The following is a 27,826-nucleotide window of genomic DNA, read 5'->3' as shown; positions in this document are numbered from 1 at the left end:
ACACATTCAAATGAACATGCACACAACAACTTATATTTATATAGCACCTTTAACATAATAAAACACCCCAAAGCACTTCACAGGGACACTCAGCCTCATATGAAGATATTAAGGCAGATGACCAAAAGCTTGGTCAAAGGCATAAGTACTAATGAGTGTCTTAAAGGAAGATAGAGGTGGAGATGTGTAGGATGCCAAGAGGATCGAAACCATTTGGTGAAGCGAGAACCAAGACAGAGTTTTGCTTAATTGAGAGAGTTTATTGACTTGTTCAGTCTCATGGCTCCCCTCCCACTCAACCCAGTGTCCCAGCTATCCCCGATTTATATATACCCATCACCTGTTTCTCTTAACCGTAACAATGTAATTGACATTAAAAAACCTTAACAATAGATACCGCGGGGTGAGCCCATGGAGGGATTTGAAAACAGGGATGAGAATTTTAAAATTGCACACAAAATCACTCTCATGAACATATGTGTAAATTTGTGCACACCATACTCAGGCCGAGGAGTTTGACTTAAATTGCTTACAGTCTGGACTATCTTGCAGTGATTTTTAGAGTAGAGGTCAGAGTGTTAGGATCAAATTTCAGTTATAAAATATTTAATCTAGGATCTTAGCGATGACAAAGCTGTTTAAGTGCGAGGACCCCAGGTGGAGAACGCAAACAGAAATACAAAATCATCACTTTAAAAATAACAAGATAAAAGTACATTTTAAAATTTGGTGTTATAAAAGGAACAGTACAGTTTTTATGTAGGATTTTACAAGTGGCACATGGTTATAAATTGTGAGTAGTTTTTATGACATGGTTAGAACCATCCTTTTTCAGATTTAACATTTCTCTGTGTGCTCTTTTTAGTATTCTGTTTCATGTGCATGTTCAAATTCCTGTGTGTGTTATTTTAAGGATGTTATTTATCAAAGGTAAGTTGTTTAATGTATTGTGACCATAGCATGTGATTTTAAAATTCATTAAAGCTACAGAACTTTCCTTCAGGATGAGGACCAGACTTATTTTTAACCTTATTACCGAACTGTGGCTCAGTGGATGGAAGTCTCTTACCTCTCAGCCAGAAGACCAGTTCAAGCCCCGCTCCAGAAAGTTAAGCATAAAAAGCTGGGCTGACATGCCCAGTGCAGTACTGAGGGAGTGCTGCACTCAAAGGTGCTGTCTTTTAGATGAGATGTTAAATATAGGCCCCATCTGCCCTCTCAGATGGACATAAGAAACCCCACGACGCTATTTTAAAGGAAAACAGTGGTATTCTCCCCTGTATTCTTGCCAATCTTTATCAATATCACCATATTCTCAATCAACATCACCAAAACAGATTATCTGATCATTATCATATTGCTGTTTGTGGGAGCTTGCTGTGCACAAATTGACGATTGCATGTCCTACATTACAATGGAGATTACAGTTCAAAAATAATGCATTGACTGTAAAGTGCTCTGGGCCATCCTGAGGTGGTGAAAGGTGCTATGTTAACACAAGTTCTTTTTCATTTTGCATGATATAATGTGCTCAAATTCCAACAATGCAAAGTAAAAGTGACTACTTTGCAAAATGATTCCGCGAGTCGGACATTCAGTGATTCAGATTGTTAACTAATTGTGAACTACTTAGGAAGAATAAACCAGTCTCCATCTGACTTAGTCTGAGACAGAGCCACTAATTACTTGGATGGTGACCCGCATTGACTCCCGGTATGGCAATGTCTCGATTTAACCCCCGCATGGCCTTGCTCCTCCCTATCTCTGTGACCTCCCACAGCCCCCGCAACACTCTCTGCACTCACTCAGTTCTGATCTCTTGTGTACTCCTGATTTCCACTGCTCCACCACTGGCGACTATCGTCCTTAGTTGCTTGCGCCCCGAGGTCTGGAATTCCCTCCTTAAACACCTTACACCTCTCTACCTCCCTGTCTATAAGGCACTCCTTAAACCCAACCTCTGACCAAGCTATGGAGTACCTGTCCCGATATCTCCTTACGTGGCTTTGGGTGGAACCGTTGGCTTGGCGAGCAGGGGTGGGACCCACTCGCCGAGGTGTAAAACGATGCGTGTGTCCCAAAGTCACCATGCGTCATTCAGAGTTTCCCATTCAGCGGGCACGTAGCTGACTCAGCTGCACACCCACCGAACTGTCAAAGGCCCATTAAGGCCAAATAACAATCAACTAAATCATTGACCTGAGTTGGCTCGTCCAACCTTAAGGCTGGGCGTCAGGCGAAGAGCCCAGGTGGCCTACACATTTTTCCTGGAAGCTCATCCACGGGTGGGGGATGAGGCTGCGTGAACGTTTTTAAAGTGTTGGAAAAATTTTTATTAACATTAACGGACGTGTCCCAGCTCATGTGACAGTTTCATATGAGGGGACATATCCTTAAAAAAAATTTTCTCCCTTTATTCAACGTTTTATACGTGAAACTAATCTCCCTGAGGCCGCTGTGTGCGTGAAAGAGTGCACTCCCCGACTCAGCCCGCACAGGGAGTGCTCAGCGCTTCTGTGAGTGCATCACCCTGGGCAGGTCTTAATTGGCCCACCCATGTAAAATGGCAGCACCCAGCCAGCCAATCGGGGGTGCTGATCGACTGCATGCCCGCCCCCACACAACCCCCCCCCCCCCCCCCCCCCCTCACCCGACAGGGAGAAAATCCTCCCTTTGGTGTCCAATTTAATTTGATTATATCCCTGCAGAGTGTTGCGGGCCATTTTCCTCTGTTAAAATCAACCTATAAATACAAGCTGTTGTAGTCACACAGACTGAAGAGAATAAGGACGAAAGATTTTCTCTGTGAACTGCCTATAGTACGATTTAAAACTGGTTATGAAGAGAATGCTTACAATTGACACAGTGGAAATGCTCTTACTCTCCCCGGGTATTTGATTCAGTCTGAACTTACGTTGAGCTCACTAGCTGACTTACATCCTGTTGAATCTAATTTAACGCCTGATGTCATTCCAAAGGCCCAATTTCTCTTTGTTGTACAAGGGCAGGTTGCTGAGATGCGATGTGTGTTTGTTGTTGTGCTATAGCTGGCTTATATCAATGCTTCACACCTTGAACAGCAAGGTTGATGCTTCCTGCTGGAAGTGCTAACAATAGCTCCATTATAATTACACACTGCCAACTCTGGTAGGCTGTATTCCTGGAGGTTTCATCACATGACCTTCTACCTCTAAGCACCTCAGCCCCCAAACTCCTGCCATTGGTCGCCCATCACACCCATCCTCACGGCGACCCGCCTTTGCCCAGCCAATTAGAAAGCAAACAGACTTTCCGTGATCTGATTGGATGACTCTTGAATCTCAACCAAGCAGCCTTTTCTTTGAGTTCCCCAATGATTTTTCTCCCTGGTTTGCTCTCGGTGGTGTCCTGAAGGTGAATCTCCAGTTCCTGGAGATTCCATTTCAATCCAGGCCTAATTGTAATGAAGGACTGAGGAGCCCAGGTTGTTACTGACAATAATTGCTCCCGGTCTGGCAATGTCTCTGCAATATTATGCTCGAGACAGATGCACTAGACTGAGAAAAAGGAAGACTTGCATTTATTTAGCACCTTTCATGACCTCAAGATGTCATGAAGTGCTTTATAGCCAACAAAGTACTTTTGAATTGTAAGCAGTGTTACAATATTGAAGATACACTCCAAACAAATACATTCATTTAAACTCCATGTAAAATTAACTATTCATCCCATTTTCCAGTAGGGATGACAAGATCTTCTTGATGTTTTAATGAAAGAAAGCAAAATATTTTCAGACACCATTGAGAGAAGGATAGCACAGAATTCTCTTTAATGATCAGATTCTTTAGACCACTGATTAATTGAGATATTGAGAATAATCTCTGGAGGTAAATCTAGCAGCAGATGGGAAAGCAGGCACTGCAACCAGGGTTGTGAACCAGTCAACATCAAAATAGCCTCTGAGATGTCCCCTTTCTCCCAGGGAGGAGGGAGTAGGGTGAGAGGGGGAGTGACATCCAGGTGGAGTAAGGGGATGCTGGCAAGTAGGAATTTGTTGAGGATAAATTGGGTGTAGGACAGATTGGTGGGATGGGGTGGGATAGGGGAAGAGGATTTGGGGTCCAATCACAGACAGCGAGAGAGAGGTTGGCTTGGTGGGTCTGGGAATCACACTACTGCTCATTTTGGCCCATGGGCAGTGCTGGAAAGGTATTTACCTGTTTGATCCCGCCAGAATCACCTCCTTTCAGCTGCTGGTTTTCCTGAAGACTGGGCAGTCTACCCCACAGGTGGTAAATGTAAAGCATAGCCTCATTACCATATTTAAATTAGGAATCCTCCTCCCAAGAGTGGTCTGGTCACTTGAACACCAAGCTGCCTCTGTTAAATCAGGACTGGCCACATTGTGGGCTGGGGTTTCCCATTCTTGAAATTTTAAGAAGCCCTCACCAGCCCATCCTGGGGTTAAATTCACACACCTTCCTTCACCTCCCCAGCCTTGTGAAAGGTTCATTAAAATAAAATCAGAGATCAGAACAAGAGGACAATTTTGAGTCTCAGGGATTCAAGTCTCAGAGACCCCACACAATCAGGATCAATCCTCATCTCTCAGATTAGGGGCGATTTAGGCTCAGTTGAGAGCAGCAATTATGGAGCTAGGGCTGGCCACATAGATGCAGATAGTCAGCAGTGAAAGGGAGATGGAGGCTTCAAAGGTAAGTGCCTTTTGCAGCATCACTTGTGGGCCAAGAGGAGCAAGTGCTTCCCCTGGCCCCTCAATGGGAGTGGCCTCCCTTAATCCTAATCACCAAACTCTATCTGCATCCTCTGCCAAGCACAGATGTCTCTCCATCCCTCTTCCCATTTGCAACACCTCCTTCCCTCACTTTCTCTCTACACCACCACCCCATTTGTGGCTCCTTTCTCTCCCCCCAGTTTCAGAGAACTATCCTCAAGTGACTCCAGCTTTGGTCTTCTATCCCTGGACTTCCACCACCAGGCTCTGAAAGGGATTTCCATTAGGATCTCCAGTGTTACTCACCATGAGTGCTTATCATGGCAGAATGACTCCAAAGCTAGTCCTTTACCTCAAGCAGGTTTATTCTCAAGACAGCTCTATACTGTAGCAGACTCTCCCCATCCATCCCACACTGGAGTGTTACAGCTGCATCCATTTATACTCTTTACCGGTGCCCATCACCTGTTTGAACAATGCAGTTGCCTTCACAATGTAATTCCTATTCAATGCCAGTCAGCAAGAACTGATGTAATTGCTGATACATTGACATCCAGGTCACCAATCTCAATGCACGCTTTGACTGTTTTTGGCCTCGGTTGTGAATCAATTGCCTCGGTGAAGAGGATGGAAGAGAGTAACTGCTAACATTAATACACAGGCATTGACGGTACCTGTTTTGTTGTTTCTTTTTTTAAGGGAGCAACTGGTTTGCCAGGACCACCGGGAGTGAGGGGGAAGCCAGGACCACAGGTATCTTGAACATCCTATTTAATTTTCAATAGCGTTTACACAAATGCATCATGTTGACTCTTGGTTACAAACACCGTTCATATGCAGGGGAAAAATAGCAAGCCAATGACATAAAGGGACATGGGGATAGTGTGGGAGAAAGGGAGTGAAGTGGATGATCAGCCACGATTGTATTGAATGATGCAGCAAGCTCAATGGGCTGAATGGCCTACTCCTGTTCCTACATTCCAATGCTTGTGTTATATAGAGAAAGAATTCATCAAAGTGGCTGCATAGCTGTACAATTGATGAAAGGTAACAGGAGAGGGCGTACCAGTGTTTTGATATGGTACCTTTTACTATCTTTACAAAATGTCTGAAAGTTCACAACTGGAGGTAAAACACATAATTAGTTTTCCAAGTATGGACCACAGCTGGAGTTCAGCACCACATTTACTGTAGGTATACAATTGGCTATGGCAGTTTTAACGCCGCCTAGAAAGCTTGTGTATTAAAAGAGTAACTGTTTGAATAGAATTGAACCGTGACATTAATGAACGATTTCATGGAATCGTACAATCATTCAGCCCATCATGCTTGTGCTGGCTCTTTGAAAGAGCTATTCAGTTAGTCCCACTCCCCCTTGCTCTTTCCCCATAGCCTTGCAAATTTTCCGCTTTTCAAGTATTTATCCAATTCTCTTTTGGAAGTTATCATTGGATCTGCTTCCACCGCCCTTTCAGGCAGCGCCTTCCAGATCACAACAACTCGCTGGGTAAAAATCTTTTACCCCATGTTGCCCCAGGTTCTTTTGGCAATTACCTTGAATTTGCCTCCTCCCTCGACTGGAAACAGTTTCTCCTTATTTACGCTATCAAGACCCCATTGTGATTTTGAACAACATTATCTAATCCGAACACTCAACTTTAAAAGGTTCTTGAGCAGCACAGTAACCTTGCGACCGCTAAGCATGTGGTCATCAACTTGCATTCAGTGCATAACTTGCCACCTTCTGTGGCAAAAATAATGGGCAATGGAAGTGAAATCAGATGCACAGCAAGAATGGTAATTTCGATCTGTAAAGATGCCAGAGATGGTGGCAGTGCGGTAGTCACTGGACTAGTAATCCAGAGACCCCAGGCTAATGCTTTGGGAACATGGGTTCAAATCCCACCATGGCAGCTGGTGGAATTTAAATTCAGTTAATAAATCTGGAAGCGAAAACTAATCTCAGTAATGGTGACCATGAAACAATCATCGATTGTCATCTGGTTCATGTCTTTGTGAGAATGGATGTTTTTTTTGGGGGGAGATGTGGTAGTGGATATTGTGCTATTCTGTAAAGAAGGCTCGGTATTCTGTGTGTGTGTGTGTGATTCAATTAAGCTGGGCAAGAGTTTGATGGGAGTCAGGTTGTCTGGGGGTTTGGAAACAGAAAAAGGATAGAGGTGTTATGTTAAGGTTCAAGTAATTTGATTAGATCTAACATTTGCATTTTTAGCTAAGTTGGGAGTTTGCTTGAATATCAAAGGAGAGGCAAGGAAAATGTTTGCATCTTGAAGGAGTTCATAAGCAAACAAGTAGTGGGGATATGATATTTTATTTATCATATATTTGGAAGGGTTTGTGTTTCAAAGGGGTGTGAGAACAATAGAAAGGAGATGAAAGGGAAAAAGGTATATTAGAGTTACTGTGGATAGCTGGTGATAGCTGTTGAGCTGGAGATAGCTGGAGTTGTTTGAACTGTTGAGATAGCTGGAGCACTGGGCTAGAGGAGGATGCAGTTTCAATCCAGTCAAGCCAGAAAACCCTTGGGCAGCAACAAGCAGTTTTATTCTGAAGTGGCTTCCACCACAAACTGAAAGAGGTAAAAGTCATGTGGTACACCTTTATTGAAGCAACAGCAGTTTGCCTTGTGTAATATTAATGGGCAGGATTTTACCCCCGTCGGGGATAAAATTGAAGTGAGAGCGCGCGAAGGCGCACCTCTGATCGGCGCCCCTGATCGGGGGTGCACCGCCATTTTACATGGGTGGGCCAATTAAGGCCCGCCCAGCATGACGTCCACACCGAAGCGCTCCCTGTGCGGGCGGGGTGGTGGGGGAATCCCTAAACCTGAGAGTGCGCTCTTTCACGCACGCGCACGGAAGAGCGGTCTCATCTCCCTGAGGCTAAGTGCTGTCTCAGGGAGATCGTCTCTACTGTAAAAAATATCAAAAATGGAGAAAAACAAATCCCTGACATGTCCCCCCATGTGACACTGTCACATGAGTTGGGACATGTCCATCACTTCTTAAAAAACTTTAATTAAGTTTTGTAAAACCTACATGAAACCTCATCCCGCCCGCGGATGAGATTTCATGCTTTTTCTAACTCCAGCCGGGGCTCCTGGTCTGCCCGTTAACCTTAAGGTTGGACAGACAGGTCCATTAATGAGTTTAAAGACTCTGTCAATGGCCCTCAATTGGCCATTGACAGGTCGGCGGGCACACAGCTGATTTTGCAGCGCCCCCGCCTATCGGAAAATTTAAATGGGGACATCGGGAGTTCCGCCTGACATCACCGCGCCTCATTTTACATGTCGGCGTTTGGGGGGGGTGGCCAATGGGAAAATCCTGCCCAATGGATTTCATATTTAAACATCTGTAAGGGAGGGTTGCCTGGAAGGTGTTTACTTGTGGGTTTGACCAAGTAGAGATTTTTGGGGAAATGTTTTGTAAGACTCACCTTAATCGTGTAACTCTCGTCTTGTGTGCTTAAGGTTTCTCTTTTTCTTTGTTAATAAAACTTTTACTTGTAATTTTTAAAACTCCAGAAGTGTTACCGGACCTCTTACTTGCTGTGATCGGTTCATCTTGTGGCCCATAAGCTAAGTTTCCCTCTGGGATTTGGTTTGTGCAGCAGTTTACACCGGCTGTGACCACAACAGAAAGGAAACCTGCCACCCTCACCTGGTCTGGCCCACATGTGACTCCAGACCCCCAGCGATGTGGCTGGCTCTTCACTGCCCTCTGAAATGGCCAAGCAAGCCACTCAGTCCAAGGGCAAGAAATGCTGGCCTTGCCAGTGACACCCACAGCCCAGGAAATGATTTTTTTTTTTAAATGACAGACTCTCCACAGAATCAGAACCAAATGAGTTATTTTTCCAAAGGAATAAATGCATGAAATATTTGAATTAATGCTCCACATTGAAGAAGAATTGTTTCTCCCCCAACGCCACCCCCCCGCCCCCCAACAATATTCCAGTTTCTGACCATCAGAAAGACTTGGCTGATTTGTTGTTTCCTTTCCAACCTAGGGTAAAGTTGGTGATTCTGGAGCACAGGGTTTACAAGGTCCTCCAGGACCTGAGGTAAGAAGTTCAAAGTAAATGAACTGTTGTGATTTATTATTTCAACTTGTAACGGATCGGGTATATAAGTACGGAGTGAACAGTTTTAACTCTTAATATTCATAATTCCTCTTCAACAATTTGCATTTAATACAGTGCCATGAATGAAGAAAGACATCCCAAGATGTTTCATAGGAAAATAAGAACATAAGAAATAGGAGCAGGAGTAGGGCATAAGGACACTAGACCCTGCCCCGTCACTCAGGCAGACTGTGGCCAATCTTCAATCTCAACTCCATCTTCCCACCTGATCCCCATTTCACTCTATTCCCTCAGTCTAAAGGTGGGGTCTTTGCTCCCAAGATGTTTAGCGAAAGTCAGGAAATTTCCCGCTCACCACACCTGCCACAGGGAGAAAGAGCACTGAATGGGGGGGGGTGCAGGGTGGAGTCTGGCCTCCTGCCTCCAGAAACAGTCTGGAGACAGCAGCAAGGTCTGTCGAGTGGAGAGACGGGGCTGTTTAAAGGGGATGTCGAGTGGAGAGACGGGGCTGTTTAAAGGGGATGTCGAGTGGAGAGACGGGGCTGTTTAAAGGGGATGTCGAGTGGAGAGACGGCTGTTTAAAAGGGGCTGCCTCTCGCTCTGGGACAGGTTTTTCCAGTCAGTGAGTGTGGGCAGGGCCCACTCGTCGACAGATATAAAGACACGAGGATATGTCAGGCTTCCCGAAGTCCTCCTGCATCACTTATATTCTCAGTCTGGCGGCCACGCAGCCAAACTGTCAACAGTTAAACGGCCGTTAAAAATCTAATTAACGTGAGTGATGGACCTGCCCGTCCAACCTTAAGGCTGGCGGACAGGCTGGGAGTCCAGGCAGGCTTCAGAGAAAACGTGAAACCTCATCCACGGGCGGAGTGAGGTTTCATGGGGGTGTTTAAATTTTAATTAGACGTTTAAATTAAAGTTATGGACATCACCCAACTCATGTGACGCTGCCACATGAGGGGACGTAGCAGGGAAATGTCCTTAGCACCTTTATTGAAAGTTTTCAATCGGAGCCGATCTCCCTGAGGCAGCACTTAGCCTCACGGGGATCTGTGCCCTTTTTCAGGCGCAGATGCACGAAAGAGCCCACTCTCGGCTGAGGGAATCCTCCCCCCGCCCGCACAAGGAGCACATGGCGCTCCCTGGCGGACATCACGCCGGGCGGGCCTTAACTGGACCTCCCACATAAAATGGCGGCACTCCCCCAAACACGCACGCCCGCGCCCACTCCCACACCTGCCCTCCAACGGAGGGAATACGTTGCCCTGGGACTTTGTCCCATTTATTTTACTAAATACCAGGTCCTCTGGCATTCCACCCTCACACCCCCCCCACACACTCCCCCACGCCTCATCCATGTCAACTCATGACCCCACTCATCCCCTATGGTCTCTTATAGACCCCATGCCAACTTAGTGACAACCCATGCTTCCCCCGCCTCTTCAAGTCATTAAGTAATTTATGGCACAGAAGTAGGTCAGGCTGGCTCCCCACAGAGCAATCCAGTCCCATTCCACCACTCTATTTCAAGTGTATTTCATCCATCCAATTTCCCTTTGAAATCGTTGATCATCTCTGCTTCCACCACCCCCGTGGGCTGCGAGTTCCAGCTCATAACCACTCGTTGTGTAAAGAAATTCTCCCTCAAGTTTCCTCTGCATCGCTTGGCCAAAACTTTAAGCCTCATCCTTGTACCATCAGCTAATGAAAACAGCTTTCCTTTGTCTACCTGATCTAAATCTGTCATATTCTTGTACACCTCTATCAAATCTCCTCTCAAACTCTTTTGGCCCCAAGGAGAAAAACCCCAGCTTCTCCGACTTAACTTTGTAGCAAGATCCCAATCCCTGGAACCATTCTGGTAAACCTCTGCACCCCCTCAAAAACTGTCACATTCTTCCTGAAATGTGGTGACCAGAACTAGACGCAATAATCTAGTTGTGGCCTAACCAGAGCTTTATAACGTGTGTTTTTGTATTCGTTTACAAAGCTAAGCATCCCATACACTTTCTTAACCTCCACATCAACTTGCCCGGCCACCCTCTTTATGAAAATGCATCTCCAGGTCCCTCAGCTCCTGCTCCACCTTCAAATAGTTTGACTTAGACCATGTTGCTCCCATCACTTCACTCCAACCAATCAGCACTCTCTTCTCATATAGTATAAATTAAATTGGATCTGCCATATTACCAGTCTGTCTATATCCTCCTGAAGTGCGTTATTATCCTGTCCACTAGCTACTACGTTGAAAGTTTTGTATCAACCATAAACTTTGAAATTCTACCCCCAATACTCAAGTCCAAGTTATTTAAAAGCAGAGGTTTTATTAGTGACCCCAGGGGACCTCTCTGCACATGTCTCTCCAGCCAAAAAAATTTATAGCTCCCATGCTAATTTAATGCCAACCCATACCTCCTCCCGCCACCCTTTTTGCTTACATCCTCCATGCCAACTCACCCAGTATCCCCCATGGGCAGACTTCAGGAACCACGTTGAAATGAAATAAAATAAAGGTTTAAATATCTATTACAGCCTTCATTATAATAAAATAAACTCCCTTGAGTATTCATGAAAACTCATTCAAATCTTTAAAAGCCACTTAAGTACTGGATCCCTTATCAAAGCAAGCTGACTTGTATTCATAAGTCCACATCAAAGACAGCTAATCATTTAATTAGCTCGTTTACTTGTCAATCAAATTGTGAACTTACAACCCCCTTGCTGGGATAATGATAGGTTGTGGAAAACAGCCACATATCAATAATGACATAAAGGATAATAGCAACAAACAGCTATTGTAACTACTGGAACAGTTTTCTTTTAACTCTCGCTGACACAGGCAGGCTGTTTTTTTAATTTTTAAAGGGCTGGGGATTTAAATAACTTGAAAGCTTGACAGTTCTCCATACCTTATCCACCTTTCATGAACATTTGCATTTCCTCCAAAAGTTTGTAACTCCCATGCTGTGGGTTATAGTCCTTAATGCAGTGAAAATGGAGTCTGTTTCAATCCAGCACTGAGTTCAAATGGCCTGGCTGAGCTTGGGTTTCCTGCCTATGTGATTCATTCTCTACCCCCTTTCCCTGACTGATGAAAATGGGATCTGTCAGAAATTGAACCTGGGTCCTGGCTTGCCATTTTTATAGATCTACGCAGTCTCCACAACTCTGCAAAAATCCAGCCATAAATATTTATTGATCTTAATCTTGAAAATAATGACTCGAGCAAAATTTGACAAAAATGTTAAAACTGAGAGATGGATTTTTGTTGGGCAAGGATATTGAGGGACCAAGGAAAGTCGATGGAGTTAAGATAGAGATCAGCTATGAATGGCAGAACAGGCTGGAGGGGCTGAATGGCCTCCTCATGTTCCTATTTTCCTATTTGAACTAATGTTATTCACATTATTTAAGTATTCCGGCAAGCTCATTAGCAAGAAATAAATGTTGGCCTAACCATACCCTGTGAAAGAATAAATAGTCATTTGGTAGCACAGAACTTGAGTATTGCTTAAAAAAAGAGGCTTTTTTTGTTGAAGCTTTTCATCCTGCTCCCATCAGGACAATTTGCTAGAAAATTCCAATGTCACAGAAACAACAAATTTAGATTGTACAGAAGAGAGTGCTGATTGGTTGGCAAGTGGACTCTGGTAGAGGCATTTCCATTGACAATGCACCAGTTGATGGTGACTGACAGTTAACTGCCAAGCATTGTTTGAAATTTAAACCAGGCAGTTTGACTCTGATTGGTCAAGACATTGCCCTGGTGAATGAACCGACAAATGGCTGTCACTTATTTTGTTTAGCCGAAACAGGCGCAATGTGTGTACATGTTTTTTTCTGTCTGCAAAGAACTGGGCCCTGTGTATTAATAAATGTAGCTTCCAGTACATGCAAATGCACCACACTGCGAGCCCAACTGACAATCTTAAATTGCTTGTCAGCGTAATTCTTAGCAAACTGAGGATTACTTAGCAAATATAAAAATAAAAACAAAAAAACTGCGGATGCTGGAAATCCAAAACAAAAACAGAATGACCAGGAAAAACTCAGCAGGTCTGGTAGCATCGGCGGAGAAGAAAAGAGTTGACGTTTCGAGTCCTCATGACTTGGGTTCTGTCGAAGGGTCATGAGGACTCGAAACGTCAACTCTTTTCTTCTCCGCCGATGCTACCAGACCTGCTGAGTTTTTCCAGGTCATTCTGTTTTTGTTTTTTTATTACTTAGCAAATGTTGTCCAGTCGCAAAAATCACACCTTGCGTTGAGCACTGTGCTTTGAGCTTTGCAAGTACGGGCTGATTGGGTACGGTCTGTACCTTTCCCATTGTGAACAGCGGCTGGAATATGCTGTTTGATATGATCTGCCAGTCTTTGGGACATACGGCCTACATACCCAGCATCACACTGGCACTGAAATTACATATACCACATCGCTCATTTGTGTGATAGGGAGAACATCTTTTTGGCTTGATGGCAGCATCCCATTAGTGATGAATACAACTCATGTTGTTACGGCATAGTAACAGCGTGAAACAGCTAGCTTCGCCTGTTGATCAAACTTCTGTGATTCCTTGCCTTTCTAGGGTAATCTGAGGCAGACTGGGTACTTTTCAGGCCCAAAAGTGATGGCCTTGGGCCTGTTTATGAGTTTGCGTGATTATACAGCACAAAATGATCTGATCAAGGTAGCCATTAACCTGCAGGATGTCTTTGATGCTCCCTATTTCAGCATCAAGCTTGCATGCTGAGTAAATAGCTCAGGGCCTATTTATGAGGTTGCCAAAAAGGCCAATCTTATAGAAGTGGAACTGTAAAAGCTTCAACAAAAAATGTCTCCCTTTTCAGAAAGAATAAATATCAAAAAAATGCTGCCGAGCCCTTTGAACACATTGCAGAGTGCAATGTTTGAACATTCCAGGTGACTTGAGTATTGTGTAGCAAATAAAATGTACAGAGTCCCATTCCAGGTGTACTCTGACTCAGTCACTAGAACAGGTGTTCAAACAAAAGTCAACCCTATTGAACAGGTTGTAGGTTTGAATGATCTACTCCTGTTCCTCGAGCTGGATGAGCCAACGTTTCTCAGCAGTTCAGCAGCTGAATTGCAAACTCATGGTTGAAACAACACGACACAAAGTGAGCCAAATAACTTCATATTAATTCAAAATAAAAATCGAGGCACTGGTTTCTTGTTATCCCTTATAAAACTTTGAAGAGACACCCAGGTTGTGACTAATGCCACAAACGAATGGTTTCTGTATCTGCTGTAACAGACTGTTTTTACAGAAAAGTTTAGTCATTTCAACATGGTAAAACCCCAGTGCTGATCCCAGGCTAGACGTTTAGCAGGAATTGGATCAACTGGAATTAAGTAACCTTTCAAAGGATAAAATACCCCCACCTTTTAGCTGTCAGGAACTAATATTTATGTCAGTGCTCTTACTACAGATTGCAAAGATAAATGTGTAGTTCTGCTGAGAAATTTGCTTTGGAAGGGAAGCTTCACAAAGATTCACAAACAAGTACATGCTGCCAATGTACAGCAAAAGGCTAGAGTTCAGGTACTTCCAAAAATTTACCTTGGGGACTTAGTTTAACGAGGAAAGATCTGGATTAAAGATTCCATTTTCTAAAACAAAAGACACATTTAGTCAGTTTCTCACTCTGCCTTCTATTGACCTATGCTCACTGTGTATTTCTTCCAGCGATTTCTGTTACTGTTGCTCCTTGCAAAACAACTTTGAAGACAAGAGACTGGGAGTTATATTGAATATTTTCAGCTCATGTTGAATGCTTCACTTTAAATATTAGAGAGAAAAGTTTGATATGAGGACACAAAACAGTATGAATATAATAAACATTCACTCCCACCACCACCTCCTAACTCCCCAAAGGACAAGAGTGCTCTCCCATTGCCTGGATGAGTGCAGTTCCAACAGCGTTCAGGAAGTTCAATGTCATCCAAGTCAAAGCAGCCCAATGAATTGGCACCCCATCCCCCACTTTCAACATTGACTCCCTCTACCACCGACGCACAGTGCCAGCAGTGTGTAACATCTACAAGATGCACTGCAGCAACTCACCAAGACTCCTCCGATTGCACTTCCAAATCTGCAATCTCTACCAACGCGAAGAACAAAGGCAGCAGACGCTTGGGAGAACCACTAGCTGCAAAAGTTCCCTTCAAAACACTCACCATCCCGACTTGGAAATATACCGCCGTTCCTTCACTGTCGCTAGGTCAAATCCTGGAACTCCCTCCCTAACAGCACTGTGGGTGTACCTACACCACATGGACTGCAGTGATTTAAGATGGCAGCTCACCACCAAAGCTATTAAGAATGGGTAATAAATGCTGGCCTAGCCAGTGATGCCAATGTCCCAGGAATGAATTAAGAGGCCATTAACATACGGTGGTAGCGAATCAATGAAATAACAAGTCGTCAAACCTGGAAAACTAGTTTCAAGATGATTGGCTGATTGCTTTCATGAGAAAAAGTGAATTATTAAATTTACAAACATACGAATTCGGAGCAGGAATAGGCCACTCGGCCCTTCGAGCCTGTTCGAGGCTGATCTGAATGTAACCTTAACCTCACATTCCTGCCTACCCCCACAACCTTTCACCCCCCCCCCTTCTTAATCAAGAATCTACCTAGCTCTGCTTTTAAAATATTCAAAGACTCTGCTTCCACTGCCTTTTGAGGAAAAGAGTTCCAAAGACTCTCAGCCCTCTGTGTGAAAAAATAAACAATTTCACATTTGCCCACATTATGCTCCATTTGCCAGATCTTTGCCCACTCACTTAACTTATCTATGTCACTTTGTAGCCTCATGTCCTCTTCACAATGTGAATATGGTAGCAGAGTTGCTATGTTACTGGACTAGCAATCCAGAAGCCTGATCTCATGGACTTGAGACATAAAATCAAATCCCACCTTGGCAACAGGGGAAATTTAAATTAAATCCAATCAAAAGTTAATCTCTGTAATGTTGACCATGAAACTACAATCTGCTTCGCTAATACCCTTTAGGGAAGGAAATCTGCCTTTCTTACCTGGTCTGGCCTACATGTGACTCCAGACCCACAGTAATGTGGTTGCTCTTAACTGCCCTTAAAATGGCCCAGCAAGTCGCTCAGTTATATTCAAGAAGGTGGCTCACCATCTCTTTCTCAAGGAAGGTTAGGGAGGACCTTGGCAGCAATGTCCACATCTGTGAATGATTAAAAAAAACACAAGTGTAATGTATTTAGAAACACAGAAACAGACCCAGGCCATTCAGCCCACCCAGCTGTTCCATTATTGGGTAGTTCATAGCTTATCTGCATCTTAACTCCATCCTGTCCACTTGGTGGAAAAAAGATTTAGAGAAAGGATAACCTAACTGTGAGGTTATAACTATCAGGAAAGTTTGAAGCGGCTAAGGCACATTTTCTCTAGAGCAGTGAAGGCGGAGGGCTGACCTGATCGAGGCCTCTAAGAATTTGGAAGGATTGAAGGGCTGCCTTAAAAAAGGATACAGAGGTAGAGGGGTGGCAAGATTTAGGAAGGGAACTTCAGAGGTTAAGGCCCAGGCAGCTGAATACCTGGCCGTCCAATGGTGAAGTGATTAAAACCAGGAATGCTCAAGGAGCCAGAATTTGGAGGGTGTGGGATCTCGGAGCGTTGTGGGGCTGGAGGAGAGTTGCGGGGTTGGGGGGATTGTAGGTGGGGCGGGGTAGACCATGGAAGAACTTGAAAAGAATTTCGAGGCATTGCTGGACCAGCTCTCTTCCTGTGACGTTCTGCAAAACGGCTGTACTCCCACTGAAGCTAATCCTCCGCTATGAGAATCCAACCAATTCCCAGCACAGTACCTGGCTTCTAAGCTATCACAATGAAATCCTTCCCAATCGGGAGAATTTATCAAATGGTGTTTTGGAAACCAAGTGTGACACCAACCAAACAACCACTAATTTAGTTGTTTCCACAAAGCAGTCAATCAGTTTATAAGAAGCGTTTGCATGATTTGAATTGAAAACTGGTGCAGAAATGAAAGACTGCACCGAAATCCCTGGGTATAGGGAAACGCTTGCATGCAGAAAGAAGACTCAGTAACAGTCCAACAAATCTTGAACAACGTAAAACCATTCTACAAAGGGAGCCAGAAAGAGGTTTGCATTTCTGATCGTATCTCTCAGAATTTCAAAGTGAGTTCGAATTCCTTTGAAGTAAAACGACTTGTGTCAAAATCCGGTCCTGACACGGTACATAACGGAAATGTGCCAGAGATTTGTCTTCTGAATGGTGGGTTTGCAAGTGGGAGTGAAGGAAGAAAGGGGAATCCGAATGGAAACATTGACAAATTTCCCGCAAACAGACATCTACTTATCCCTGCAGGTTTTTGGTGATTGAGGTGAGGGCCAAAGGAATACATTGTCCTCATGCCTATACACAACGTACTTGAACACATCGACAATCGGCACCGTTATTTTAGTCAAATTATTGTGGAAGGAAGAATCATGCCTGGAACACAATGCCATTAAGAGTGGTGGAAGCAGATTCCACGACAGCCATTGAAAAGGAATCGGATAAATACTTGAAAGAAAGAACTCTGTGGGACCATGGGGGACAAAGCAAGACAAGTGGGATTAATTGAACGGCATTTTTAAAGAGCTGGCGCATGCACGATGGGCCGAATGAGCTCCTCCAGTGCTGTGTAATTCTATGCCCCTGTTCCATGGTTAGGTTGCACAGAGAATCACAAGGGGACGGTGAAATATTGCCTTATCCATAAGGTTAAAAGAAAAAGAAAACATTTGTGGATCGTGTTCGGAAATAATTTGTTCTGTATATTCCACACACGTGTGCCGTTGCGTTTATGTTACTGTTAAAAAAAGTTTGGAAATTAAATACTTCCAGATCTTTGAATAATTTGAACGGCATCTTCTCGAGTTCCTTCTACACTGGAGTGAGACAAATGCCGGGTTTGAACTTGTAGCTGATTTGATTGTTTCTTTGTGTTAGAAATTGCTTATTTGCATTTGAACACAAGGGTTGAGTCAAATCAGGTGAAGGGCAATCGGAGGTTGCTTTCGAACAGAACTGCTTGTGTGACACGAGTGCCTGCAAGAGCCTGTGTATTCATGTCCTGGGTAAGGTGACTGCAGCTTAACCATAACAGAGCACATGGCTCCAGTGGTTGAGTAGAGTTCTTATACAACTCAACTCATTTAGTTTAATAATTGTTTTGCTAACAACATACAGTTGGGAGGAGGCCATTCAGCCCCTCCAGCCTAGTCTGCCATGCAAAAAAAAAATCAATTCCTGGTCTGTAACTTAACTCTATTCGCCCTGATTCCATTACACAAATCTTGCAATCTCAGTTTGGACATGTTAGGTTGGCTTCCAGCATCCACGGCTTTTTAGGGGAGCGAGTTCCAGATTTCCATTACCCTTGGTGTGAAATGCTTCCCAACATCACTCCTGAATGGCTGAGCACTAATTTTAAGGGTCTGCTCCAATGTTATGAGCTCACCAACCAGATGAAATAGTTTCTCTCTCTATATCCTATCAAATCTCTTAAGCAACTCAATTAAAGCGCCCCTGAATTTTCTAAACTCGAGTGAATACAATGCTTGTTGTGCAAGCCGTCATCTTGATTTAACCCTGGTGAGATCTCCACCTAAGTTCAGCAAAGTGCAGAACACATGTTAAAACAATTTATACTTCTATTGATTTTAATGGCATCCTTGATCTTTCTGTTTTCAAATAACAGCTGGCAGTTAACTGTTCTCTGCTGCATTCTTCATGGCAACGCCACTACCAATTAGAGTCTACTTGACAACCAATCAACATGCTTTTTTCTTTATTCTTTCAGTGGATGTGGGTGTTGCTGGTAAGGCCAGCATTTGTTGCCCATCCCTAAATGCCCTTGGACTGACTTTTGCTAAACAAGTTCAGAGGGCAATTAAGAATCAACCACATTGCTGTGGGTCTAGAATCCCATATAGGCCAGATCACAAAATGGCAGATTTCCTTCCCTAGAGGACATTAGAGAACCAGATGGGTTTTTATGACAATCGATGATAGTTTCATGGTCACCATTACTGAGACCTAGCTTTATATTCCAGATTTATTAACTGAATTTAAATTCCACCAGCTGCCATTGTGGGATTTTAACCCATATGTCCCCAGAGCATTAGTCTGGGCTGCTGGATTACTAGTCCAGTGTCATTATGGACTTTATGGTCATCTGGAGTGCAAAGGGACTTGGAAGTCCTAGTCCAGGATTCTCTTAAGGTTAACTTGCAGGTTGAGTCGATAGTTAGGAAGGCAAATGCAATGTTGGCATTTATTTCTAGAGGACTAGAATATAAAAGCAGGGATGTGCTGCTGAGGCTTTATAAGGATCTGGTCAGACCACATTTAGAATATTGTGAGCAATTTTGGGCCCTGTATCTCAGGAAGGATGTGCTGGCCCTGGAGAGGGTCCAGAGGAGGTTCATGAGAATGATCCCAGGAATGAAAGGTTAACATATGAGGAATGTTTGAGGACTCTGGGTCTATACTCGATGGAGTTTAGAAGGATGAGGGGGGATCTGATTGAAACTTACAGAACACTGAAAGGCCTGGATAGAGTGGACGTGGGGAAGATGTTTCCATTAGTAGGAGAGACTAGGACCCGAGGGCACAGCCTCAGAGTAAAGGGAAGACCTTTTAGAACAGAGATGAGGAGAAACTTCTTTAGCCAGAGAGTGGTGAATCTATGGAATTCATTGCCACAGAAGGCTGTGAAGGCCAGGTCATTGAGTGTATTTAAGACCAAGATAGATAGGTTCTTGATTGGTAAGGGGATCAAAGATTACGGGGAGAAGGCGGGAGAATGGGGTGGAGAAACTTATCAGCCATGATTGAATGGCAGAGCAGACTCGATGGGCCGAAGGGCATAATTTCTGCTCCTATGTCTATTGGTCTTATGGTCTTATTATGCCACCACATGCAGTATAAATTGTTGTTCCCCATTACGGTTGGAAAATGCTTGCATCTGTACTGATGAGTGCAAGACAAAATGCTTCGACAGCAAGTCTTTTTTAGTAATACTCATTATTGTTTTTGTTGTTTCAAGGGTTTCCCAGGAGACATTGGTTTACCAGGCCCGAACGGACCAGAGGGCCCAAAGGTAGGTTGAGCTGTCTATCAAATTAACAAGGAATGCTCAAAAGAGTGAGAGAGACAAATTAATGACCTTTCACCAGAACTGGAAGCTGTTACAGATGAACGCATTTCTAAACAAGTGCAGTGGTAGGATAATAATAGGGCCTTGTCATTTGAGTTGAGTGAGTGGTTAACTGACAAGGTTTGGTGGTGCAAAGCCATAGGGAGTCATATTGAGGTAAGTCAAGAAACAAGAGTGGGTCCAATGGGGGTGAAAACAGATTTGCAAAGCAGGAGGCAAACTCTGGCTCAGCCGTGCAGCAGAAACAAGATGGGCAGATCCCAGGGAGGTGGACCTTCCCAAGGGCTGGGTATCAGTAGGGTATCGCTACCTCAAGCACCTGCCCATCCTTCTTCCGCTGCCAGTCGATGTGGTGCACCTATCCTCCCTTCATGGGCATGCTTGGGTGTGATGAGGAAATGACCAGGAGATCAGGAAATCGGAGGCTGCCACTCAACTGTTTAATTGGCCAGCATGCCTTCTGAAACTTGACATGTTGCCTAGCTCCTGTCCTGCCTCCATCGAAGCTGCAAGTGGGAGGGTTGGGGTTTATTGTTTAGATTCATCAAGTTTTAACACCTCACATAACCCCAACTCCACCCACTTTTGGGTTGATGAATCAACGCAAACATCTGCTTGCTTTACACCTGGTATGTGGGGCTGGAGTGGGGGATGGGTGTTGGTGGGGAGTCATGAAGGTAAACGGGCTATGGGGGGGGGTGGGGCAAAGATCATTTGATGAGACTTCTAGGAATCCATCCAACCAGAGTTGGCAATCCTTGGCAAGGAAGAACTTCAACAACTTACTTTGACCTCAAATGACCACTTATTGTGCAAGGCTAGGAGGGAATACTCCAATTTTACACTTCTTCAGTTCTCTGCCTGAAGACAGGCCTGACCCACTGCACCATGATCTCCGCCAAGGTGGAGCAAGGAGGCAGGTCTCGATCCACCCCAATAGGGATCGGACCCCATGCCTATGGTATCAATCTGATCCACACTGGCCATCCAGCCAACTGCACACCCCAATCCCCCAAGGAGTCCGAGTTGCTGTGGCAACATGCACTTTACATGGATGTTGTAGTCTGGAGCTACGAATAGCTCCAACATCCTTTCCATCACACGGCTGATCAGGAATCCCTTCAGATCTTAACGCCTGCCATTGGCGTGGGTTGGAAGAATTTACAGGTTGATAATCAACTTGTTTGGCTGCGTTAAGCACTCACCTTCCTTGGCCATCAAGTCCTGGGATGGGACTTGAACTCAGAGCTTCTGGCTGTGAGGCAAGGGCTCTGCCCACTGCATCACAAAACCTCCCTTAATTTTGCTCTTAGGCATTGCAAAGAAAAATTATCTGAATCCACAATACACTCAGTCCACAACAGTGAGGCTACCCCCTTGCTAACAGGTGCAGTGTCTCTGTCATAGGAGCTTTGTGTCACGGTTTTCAGTTTTATCATTTTTTTAATGGCATGTCATGTATCAATTTACTCAGTAAGTTTCTCTTACGAAGGAAGAATATACTTTCTTTTAGAACTCTGTCACTCTGAAGTAAGTTTTGTTTTGCCAACCCTAATGCACTGTTTTTTATAATGTTAATTTTTTTTGTGTGTGTGTGTGTGTGTGGAACTGTTTAGGGTGATCCAGGTGACAGAGGACCATTGGGACCACAGGGGCCAAAGGGACAAGAGGTAAGCAGGAAGAAACCCACTGAGGGGGATCAGTAAAACATTAATCTCCCAAACCACAAGAACAACATCTGACATTCCTCAAAAGTCCAATTTGTCAAAAGTATTGAACGGTTCATGTTCACATCAGGGCATTTCCTGGCGTGTGCCTCATTAAATCTGTTATTGAAAGAAATATTTGCACTCATGAGCTGGATTTTCATTCCCCACGTGGGTAGCAGCTGGTGGGACCTTTCCTGGTTTGGCCGACCTGCCTTGCGATAAACTACCTGCAAGGACGGGATTTTCATTGCTGGGGGGGAGAGGGTTTGGCGGTGTGGGCTGCAGTCTGCTCAGTCAACCCAGGAAAGAGCCCACAGGCCACCCCAGGGGCTGCTGGGCGTGGGAGGTGGGCTGTAAACAAGACCCGTCTCAGTGCTGGGCCACTTCATCCTAGTTATCATAAAAAAGGTAAGGGTCCCCTGTCCTCTCCCCTCACAACCCCTCACACCCCATGCCACATCCTTGCCAGCTTATGCCCTTTACCCATCTCCTAAGGCCTCCATGCCAAGCAATGGCACTTTCATGCCCATTCACCCACTATGCACTGTGTAGAACCAATGATCCCTACAGTAACAGTAAGATGTGTAGAAACAAAACTTCAAAGACGACAGTAATTCATTGACAACTTCCCACTTTAGTTACAAACTCCTTTTTTAACCACAAGAAAATAAAAGTGTCAACCATCCAGACCCTTTAAAGTATTAAAGCAGAAATTGCAAACAATTGAAACCACTATATCATGTGTAAATAAACATGGTGTAACTTACAGTATAGATTAGAGACGCAGTACTGTCAATCAGGCAATGTTTTCCCTGGGGCTCAGGTATTTTAGTACTCAAACGGATGTCTAGGCTGTCAAGAGTACATAACCATAAGACCATAAGATGTAGGAGCAGAAGTAGGCCTTTCAGCCCATCGAGTCTGCTCTGCCATTCAATGAGATCATGGCTGATCTGATAATCTACAACTCCACTTTCCTGCCTTTTCCCCATAACCCTTGATTCCCTTACTGATTAAAAATCTGTCTATCTCAGCCTTGAATATACTTAACGACCCAGCCTCTACAGCCCTCTGCGGTAAAGAATTCCACAGATTAACTACCCTCTGAGAGAAGAAATTCCTCCTCATCTCTGACTCCTTACTCTGAGATTATGCCCTCTGGTCCTCGAATCTCCCACAAGGGGAAACAACCTCTCAGCATCTAGCCTGTCAAACCCCCTAAGAATCTTATTTGTTTCAGTAATGAAGCTTGGCTAAGAGGCCAGAAATCCATTAACTTGTTGAAGCACCTGAGCCCCAAGGAAAACATTGCTTGATCGATAGCTCTGGCTCTTTGATCTTTTCTGTCAATTGCACAATGTTTAATTACACAAGTTAAAGAGGTTTCTACACCTGCAGTTTCAGCTATTGATACTTTGAATTGTCCAGATAATTGGCATTTTCATTGCCCTGTCATAAAAAGGGAGTTTATTTCAGCAAGTGGAAAGTTATCAATGAATGACTGTTTTTTAAAAGCCTTTTTTTTTTATACATACTATTGTCAGTATAGGGCTCATTGGTTGTATACAATGTATAGTGAGTGAATGGGCATGGGAGTTCCATAGCTTGGAATGGGCAGCCTGGGGATTGTATGGGTTGGGTGGGGGCATCCCTTGGCATGAGGGGCATGAGTAGACATGGGGAGTGGGTGGTGGGCCACACCTTGGCATGGGAGGGGGTAGATGGTTGGGGGACATTTTCAACTTAACTTTTCAAAGGTTCATGACAACCTGATTGGGGTGATGGAAGGAAGCATTTATTTACATAATGGTTAGTAGAAATCTGTAACTCTCTTTCCCAAAAAACTATTGAGGCTGAGGGTCAATTGAAAATTTCAAAACTCAGATAGATTTTTTTGTGGGGTAAGGGTATTAAGCATTCAGAGCCAAGATGGATAGAAGGAGTTAAGATACAGAACAGTCATGATCTCGCTGAATGGTGGAACAGATTTGAGGGACTGAATGGCTTCCTATTCTTGTGCACAGGTTGACGTAGGGTGAGTACAGAATCAGGCTTGATTGTCAAAACCTTCATGGTCAGACCCAATGTTGACATTTATACGATAAGGACGTGTGGAAAATAGGCCACAAAAGTAAAAACAGAAAATGCTGGAAATACTCAGGAGGTCAGACAGCATCAGGGGAGAGAGAAATGATGGCCCAAATCTTCCGGTCTCAGGATTGTCAGAGACCAGGCTTATGGTTGAAGATACGCGGGCCCTGTGTGGAAGTTCTGATGTGTGGACCTCTTTGGGAATTGCCTACAAAGTTTCAACTTCCGATGGGCAATTCCCATATTCCCCAGGACTCTTCATGAAAGCCTCTGACCCTGAGTTACAGTTGGAGACTTTGGACAGTTCAGTGATACTTACCTGGGTAAACCCAGGAAATGTTGGATAGAAAAAGCCTAGTCTAACACCTGGATAACTACACAGCTAATCCCCTAATCATTCCCCTGACTTTCCCCCTGACCTGGCCCAAGTACCCCCTGACCCAACCCGACTACAACCCCCCCAGCCACCCAACTATCATCTTGAACTGAGTACCCTCCCAACCCCCCAGATACCCCCTGACCTGACCCAACTACCCCCCGGCCCAAGTGCCCCCCCAATCCTCTGACTACCATTCAACCCCGCCGACTACTTCCCCCCAAGCCGACCTGACTACACTCTGACCTGACTGCCCACTCACCCACCCACCCCCTACCCACCTACCTAACTCGCCCACTTACCCATCTACTGACTTACCCACCTCAACCACCTCACCTCTCTCACCCACCTACACACTTACCCACCTACCCACTTATCCACCTCACCCACCTACCCACCTCCACAACCTGCCCTCTACCCACTACCCACCTACTCACTTACCAACCTACCCACTCACTCATTCACCCACTTATCCACTCACCCATTCACTCATCCATTTGAACTGGACATTTAAACTTTGAAGGGTCATGAGGACTCGAAACGTCAACTCTTTTCTTCTCCGCCGATGCTGCCAGACCTGCTGAGTTTTTCCAGGTAATTCTGTTTTTGATTTAAACTTACCAACTGGCAGCTAAGGGGTGCCCTGTCTTCCCCAACTCTGCTCCGCTCTGCTCCGACAAAATTCCCCGAGGGATGCTGCATATTTCTGGGAATTGCTGAGAAAGAGAGAGGCAGTTGAAGCTTTTCATCATCAGGACAGAATTCCCAAGAATACCAATTGTAAAGGGAATGGCAATTTATACAGCATGAGAAGACTGTGCTAATTGGTTGGCAGTTGGACTCTGGTAGAGGCATTGCCATGGAGAATGCACCATGGGACCGTTAACTGCCAAGATTTGTTTAAATTCAAACTAGATTGATTAACCCAGTTGTTCACAGGGGATGTTTTGCTTCAGCTATACAACTGCTCACAGGGAAGGTGGTGGGCTAGTAATCCAGAGACCCAGGGTAATGCTCTGGGGACATGGGTTCAAATCCATCCACAGCAGCTGGTGGAATTTGAATTCAATTAAAGTCTGACTGTGAATCGATTGTCATTAAGACCCATCTGGTTCACTAATGTCCTTTAGGGAAGGAAACCTGCTGTCCTTACCTGGTCTGGTCCACATGTGATTCTGCATCCACTGCAATCTGACTGACGATTAAATGCCCTCTGAGTTTGTCAAGAGCAATTAGGGATGGGCAACAAATGCTGGCCTATGATGCCCATGAATCCATCTCCAAAATATTCAATGACACTCCCTTCTGAGGCAGAGAGTTCCAAAGACACACAACTCTGTGAGAGAAAAAAATTCTCCTCATCTCTGTCATATAAAGGCATCCCCTAATTTTAAAACAGTGCCCCCTAGTTCTGGACTCACCCACAAGAGGAAATATCCTTTCCATGTCCGTTTTGTCAAGACCATTCAGGATCTTACCTACTTCAATCAAGTCACCCCTCACTCTTCTAAACACCAGCCCAGTCTGTCCAACCTTTCCCCATAAGACAGCCCGCTTATTCAAGGTATCAATCTAGTAAACCCCCTCTGAACCTCCTGCAATGCATTTACATCCTTCCTTAAATAAAGAGACCAAAACTGCACTCAGTATTTGAGATGTGGTCGCACCAATGTCCTGTATAAGTGAAGCATAACATCCTTACTTTTATATTCATTTCCTCTTCTAATAAAGGATAGCATTCCATTAACCTTCTTAATGACTTGCTGTACCTGCATACTAACTTTTTGTGACTCATGTACTAGAACACCTAGATCCCTCTGCACCTTGGAAAACAGCAGTCATTCTCTGTTTCACTAATACTCTGTTTTTTTTAATTCCTCCTGCCAAAGTGAACAACTTCACATTTTCCCATGTTAAACTCCATTTGCCAGATCTTTGCCCACTCACTCAATCTATCTATATCCATCTGCAACCTCCTATGTCCTCTTCACAACATATTTCCCTACCTAACTTTGTATCATCTGCAAATTTAACTACCATGCCTTCACTCCCCTCATCTAAGTTATTGATATAAATTGTAAAAAGCTGAGGTCCTGGCATGGACTCCTGTGGGTCTCCACTCGTCACATCCTGCTAATCAGAAAAAGACCCATTTATGCCTACTCTCTGTCTTCTGCCAGCCAGCCAATCTTCTATCCATGCTAACCCCTACACCATAACCTTTGAATAACTCTTATCAACTGCTTCTGGAAATCCAAGTACAGACCATAAGACCATAATACGTAGGAGCAGAAGTAGGCCATTCAGCCCATCAAGTCTGCTCCTCCATTCAATGAGATCATGGCTGATCTGATAATCCTCAACTCCACTTTCCTGCCTTTTCCCCATAACCCTTGATTCCCTTACTGTTTAAAAACCTGTCTATCTCAGCCTTGGATATGCTTAACCTCCATAGCCCTCTGCGGTAAAGAATTCCACAGATTGAGAGAAGAAATTCCTCCTAATCTCTATTTTAAATGGGCGACCCTTTACTCTAAGATTATGCCCTCTGGTCCTAGATTTTCCCACAAGGGGAAACAACCTCTCAGCATCTACCCTGTCATGCCCCCTAAGAATCTTATATGTTTCAATAAGGCCTCCTCTCACTCTTCTGAACTCCAATAAGTACAGGCCCAAACTACTCAACCTCTCCTCATACGAAAATCCTCCATTCCCGGGATCAACCTAGTGAACTTTCTCTGGACTGCCTTCAATACCAGTATATCTTTCCTTAGATAAGGGGACCAAAACTGTTCACAGGATTCTAGGTCTGGTCTAACTAGAGTCTTGTATAGTTTTAGGAAGACTTCCCTAATTTTATACTCCATTCCCTTTGAAGTAAAGGCCAACATTCCATTTGCCTTCTCTATTAACTGCTGAACTTGTATGTTAGCTTTTTGTGATTCATACACGAGGACTCCCAAATCCCTCTGTGCTATAGCTTTCTGCAGTCTTTCTCCTCTATTCTTCCTGCCAAAGTGCATAACCTCACACTTTCCCACGTTATATTTTATCGGCCACAGTTTGGCCCATTCACTTAACCTGTCTATATCCCTCTGTAGACTCTTTGTATCATCCTCACCACTTGCCTTCCTGCTTATTTTTGTGTCATCCACAATCTTGGCGATAGTACATTCATTTCTCTCATCCAAGTCATTAATATATATTGTAAATAATATATATATATTACATGTATATAGTATATAATATATCCCCGTGGCACTCCTCTAGTTACATGTTGCCATTCTGAAAATGCCCCCCCGTTTCCCAACTCTTTGTCTTCTACTAGTTAGCCAATCCTCTAACCATGCTAATATACTACCCCCAACACCATGGACTCTTAACTTATTAAGTAACCTTATGTGTGGGTCCTTATCAAATGCTTTCTGGAAATCCAAATGTATTACATTTACTGGTTCCCTTTATATATCCTTCTTCCTACTTCCTCAAAGAATTCTAATAAATGTGTCAGGCATGATTTCCCCTTCATGAAGCCATGTTGACTCTGCTTGATTAGATCGTGTATTTCTAAATGCTCTGCTATTACATCCCTTATAATAGGCTCT

General features: G+C 44.2%; 1 protein-coding gene across 1 annotated transcript in view; it reads left to right on the top strand.

The window, feature by feature from the left end:
* The window catches only part of LOC121289422 (collagen alpha-1(XXIV) chain), a 615,168-nt gene that overhangs the window by 428,558 nt on the left and 158,784 nt on the right, over nucleotides 1-27,826 (top strand). The window contains exons 17-20 of the mRNA XM_041208885.1: nucleotides 5,414-5,467; nucleotides 8,747-8,800; nucleotides 19,935-19,988; nucleotides 21,662-21,715. Of these exons, the coding sequence (XP_041064819.1) occupies nucleotides 5,414-5,467; nucleotides 8,747-8,800; nucleotides 19,935-19,988; nucleotides 21,662-21,715 (216 nt within the window). The remainder of the gene's footprint in view (nucleotides 1-5,413; nucleotides 5,468-8,746; nucleotides 8,801-19,934; nucleotides 19,989-21,661; nucleotides 21,716-27,826) is intronic.

The sequence above is a fragment of the Carcharodon carcharias genome, chromosome 16 (genome assembly GCF_017639515.1).
Source record: "Carcharodon carcharias isolate sCarCar2 chromosome 16, sCarCar2.pri, whole genome shotgun sequence".
NCBI classification, from domain to species: Eukaryota; Metazoa; Chordata; class Chondrichthyes; order Lamniformes; family Lamnidae; genus Carcharodon; species Carcharodon carcharias.
Note: the sequence above shows the minus strand (reverse complement) of the source record. Positions and strands in the feature narration are given on the sequence as shown.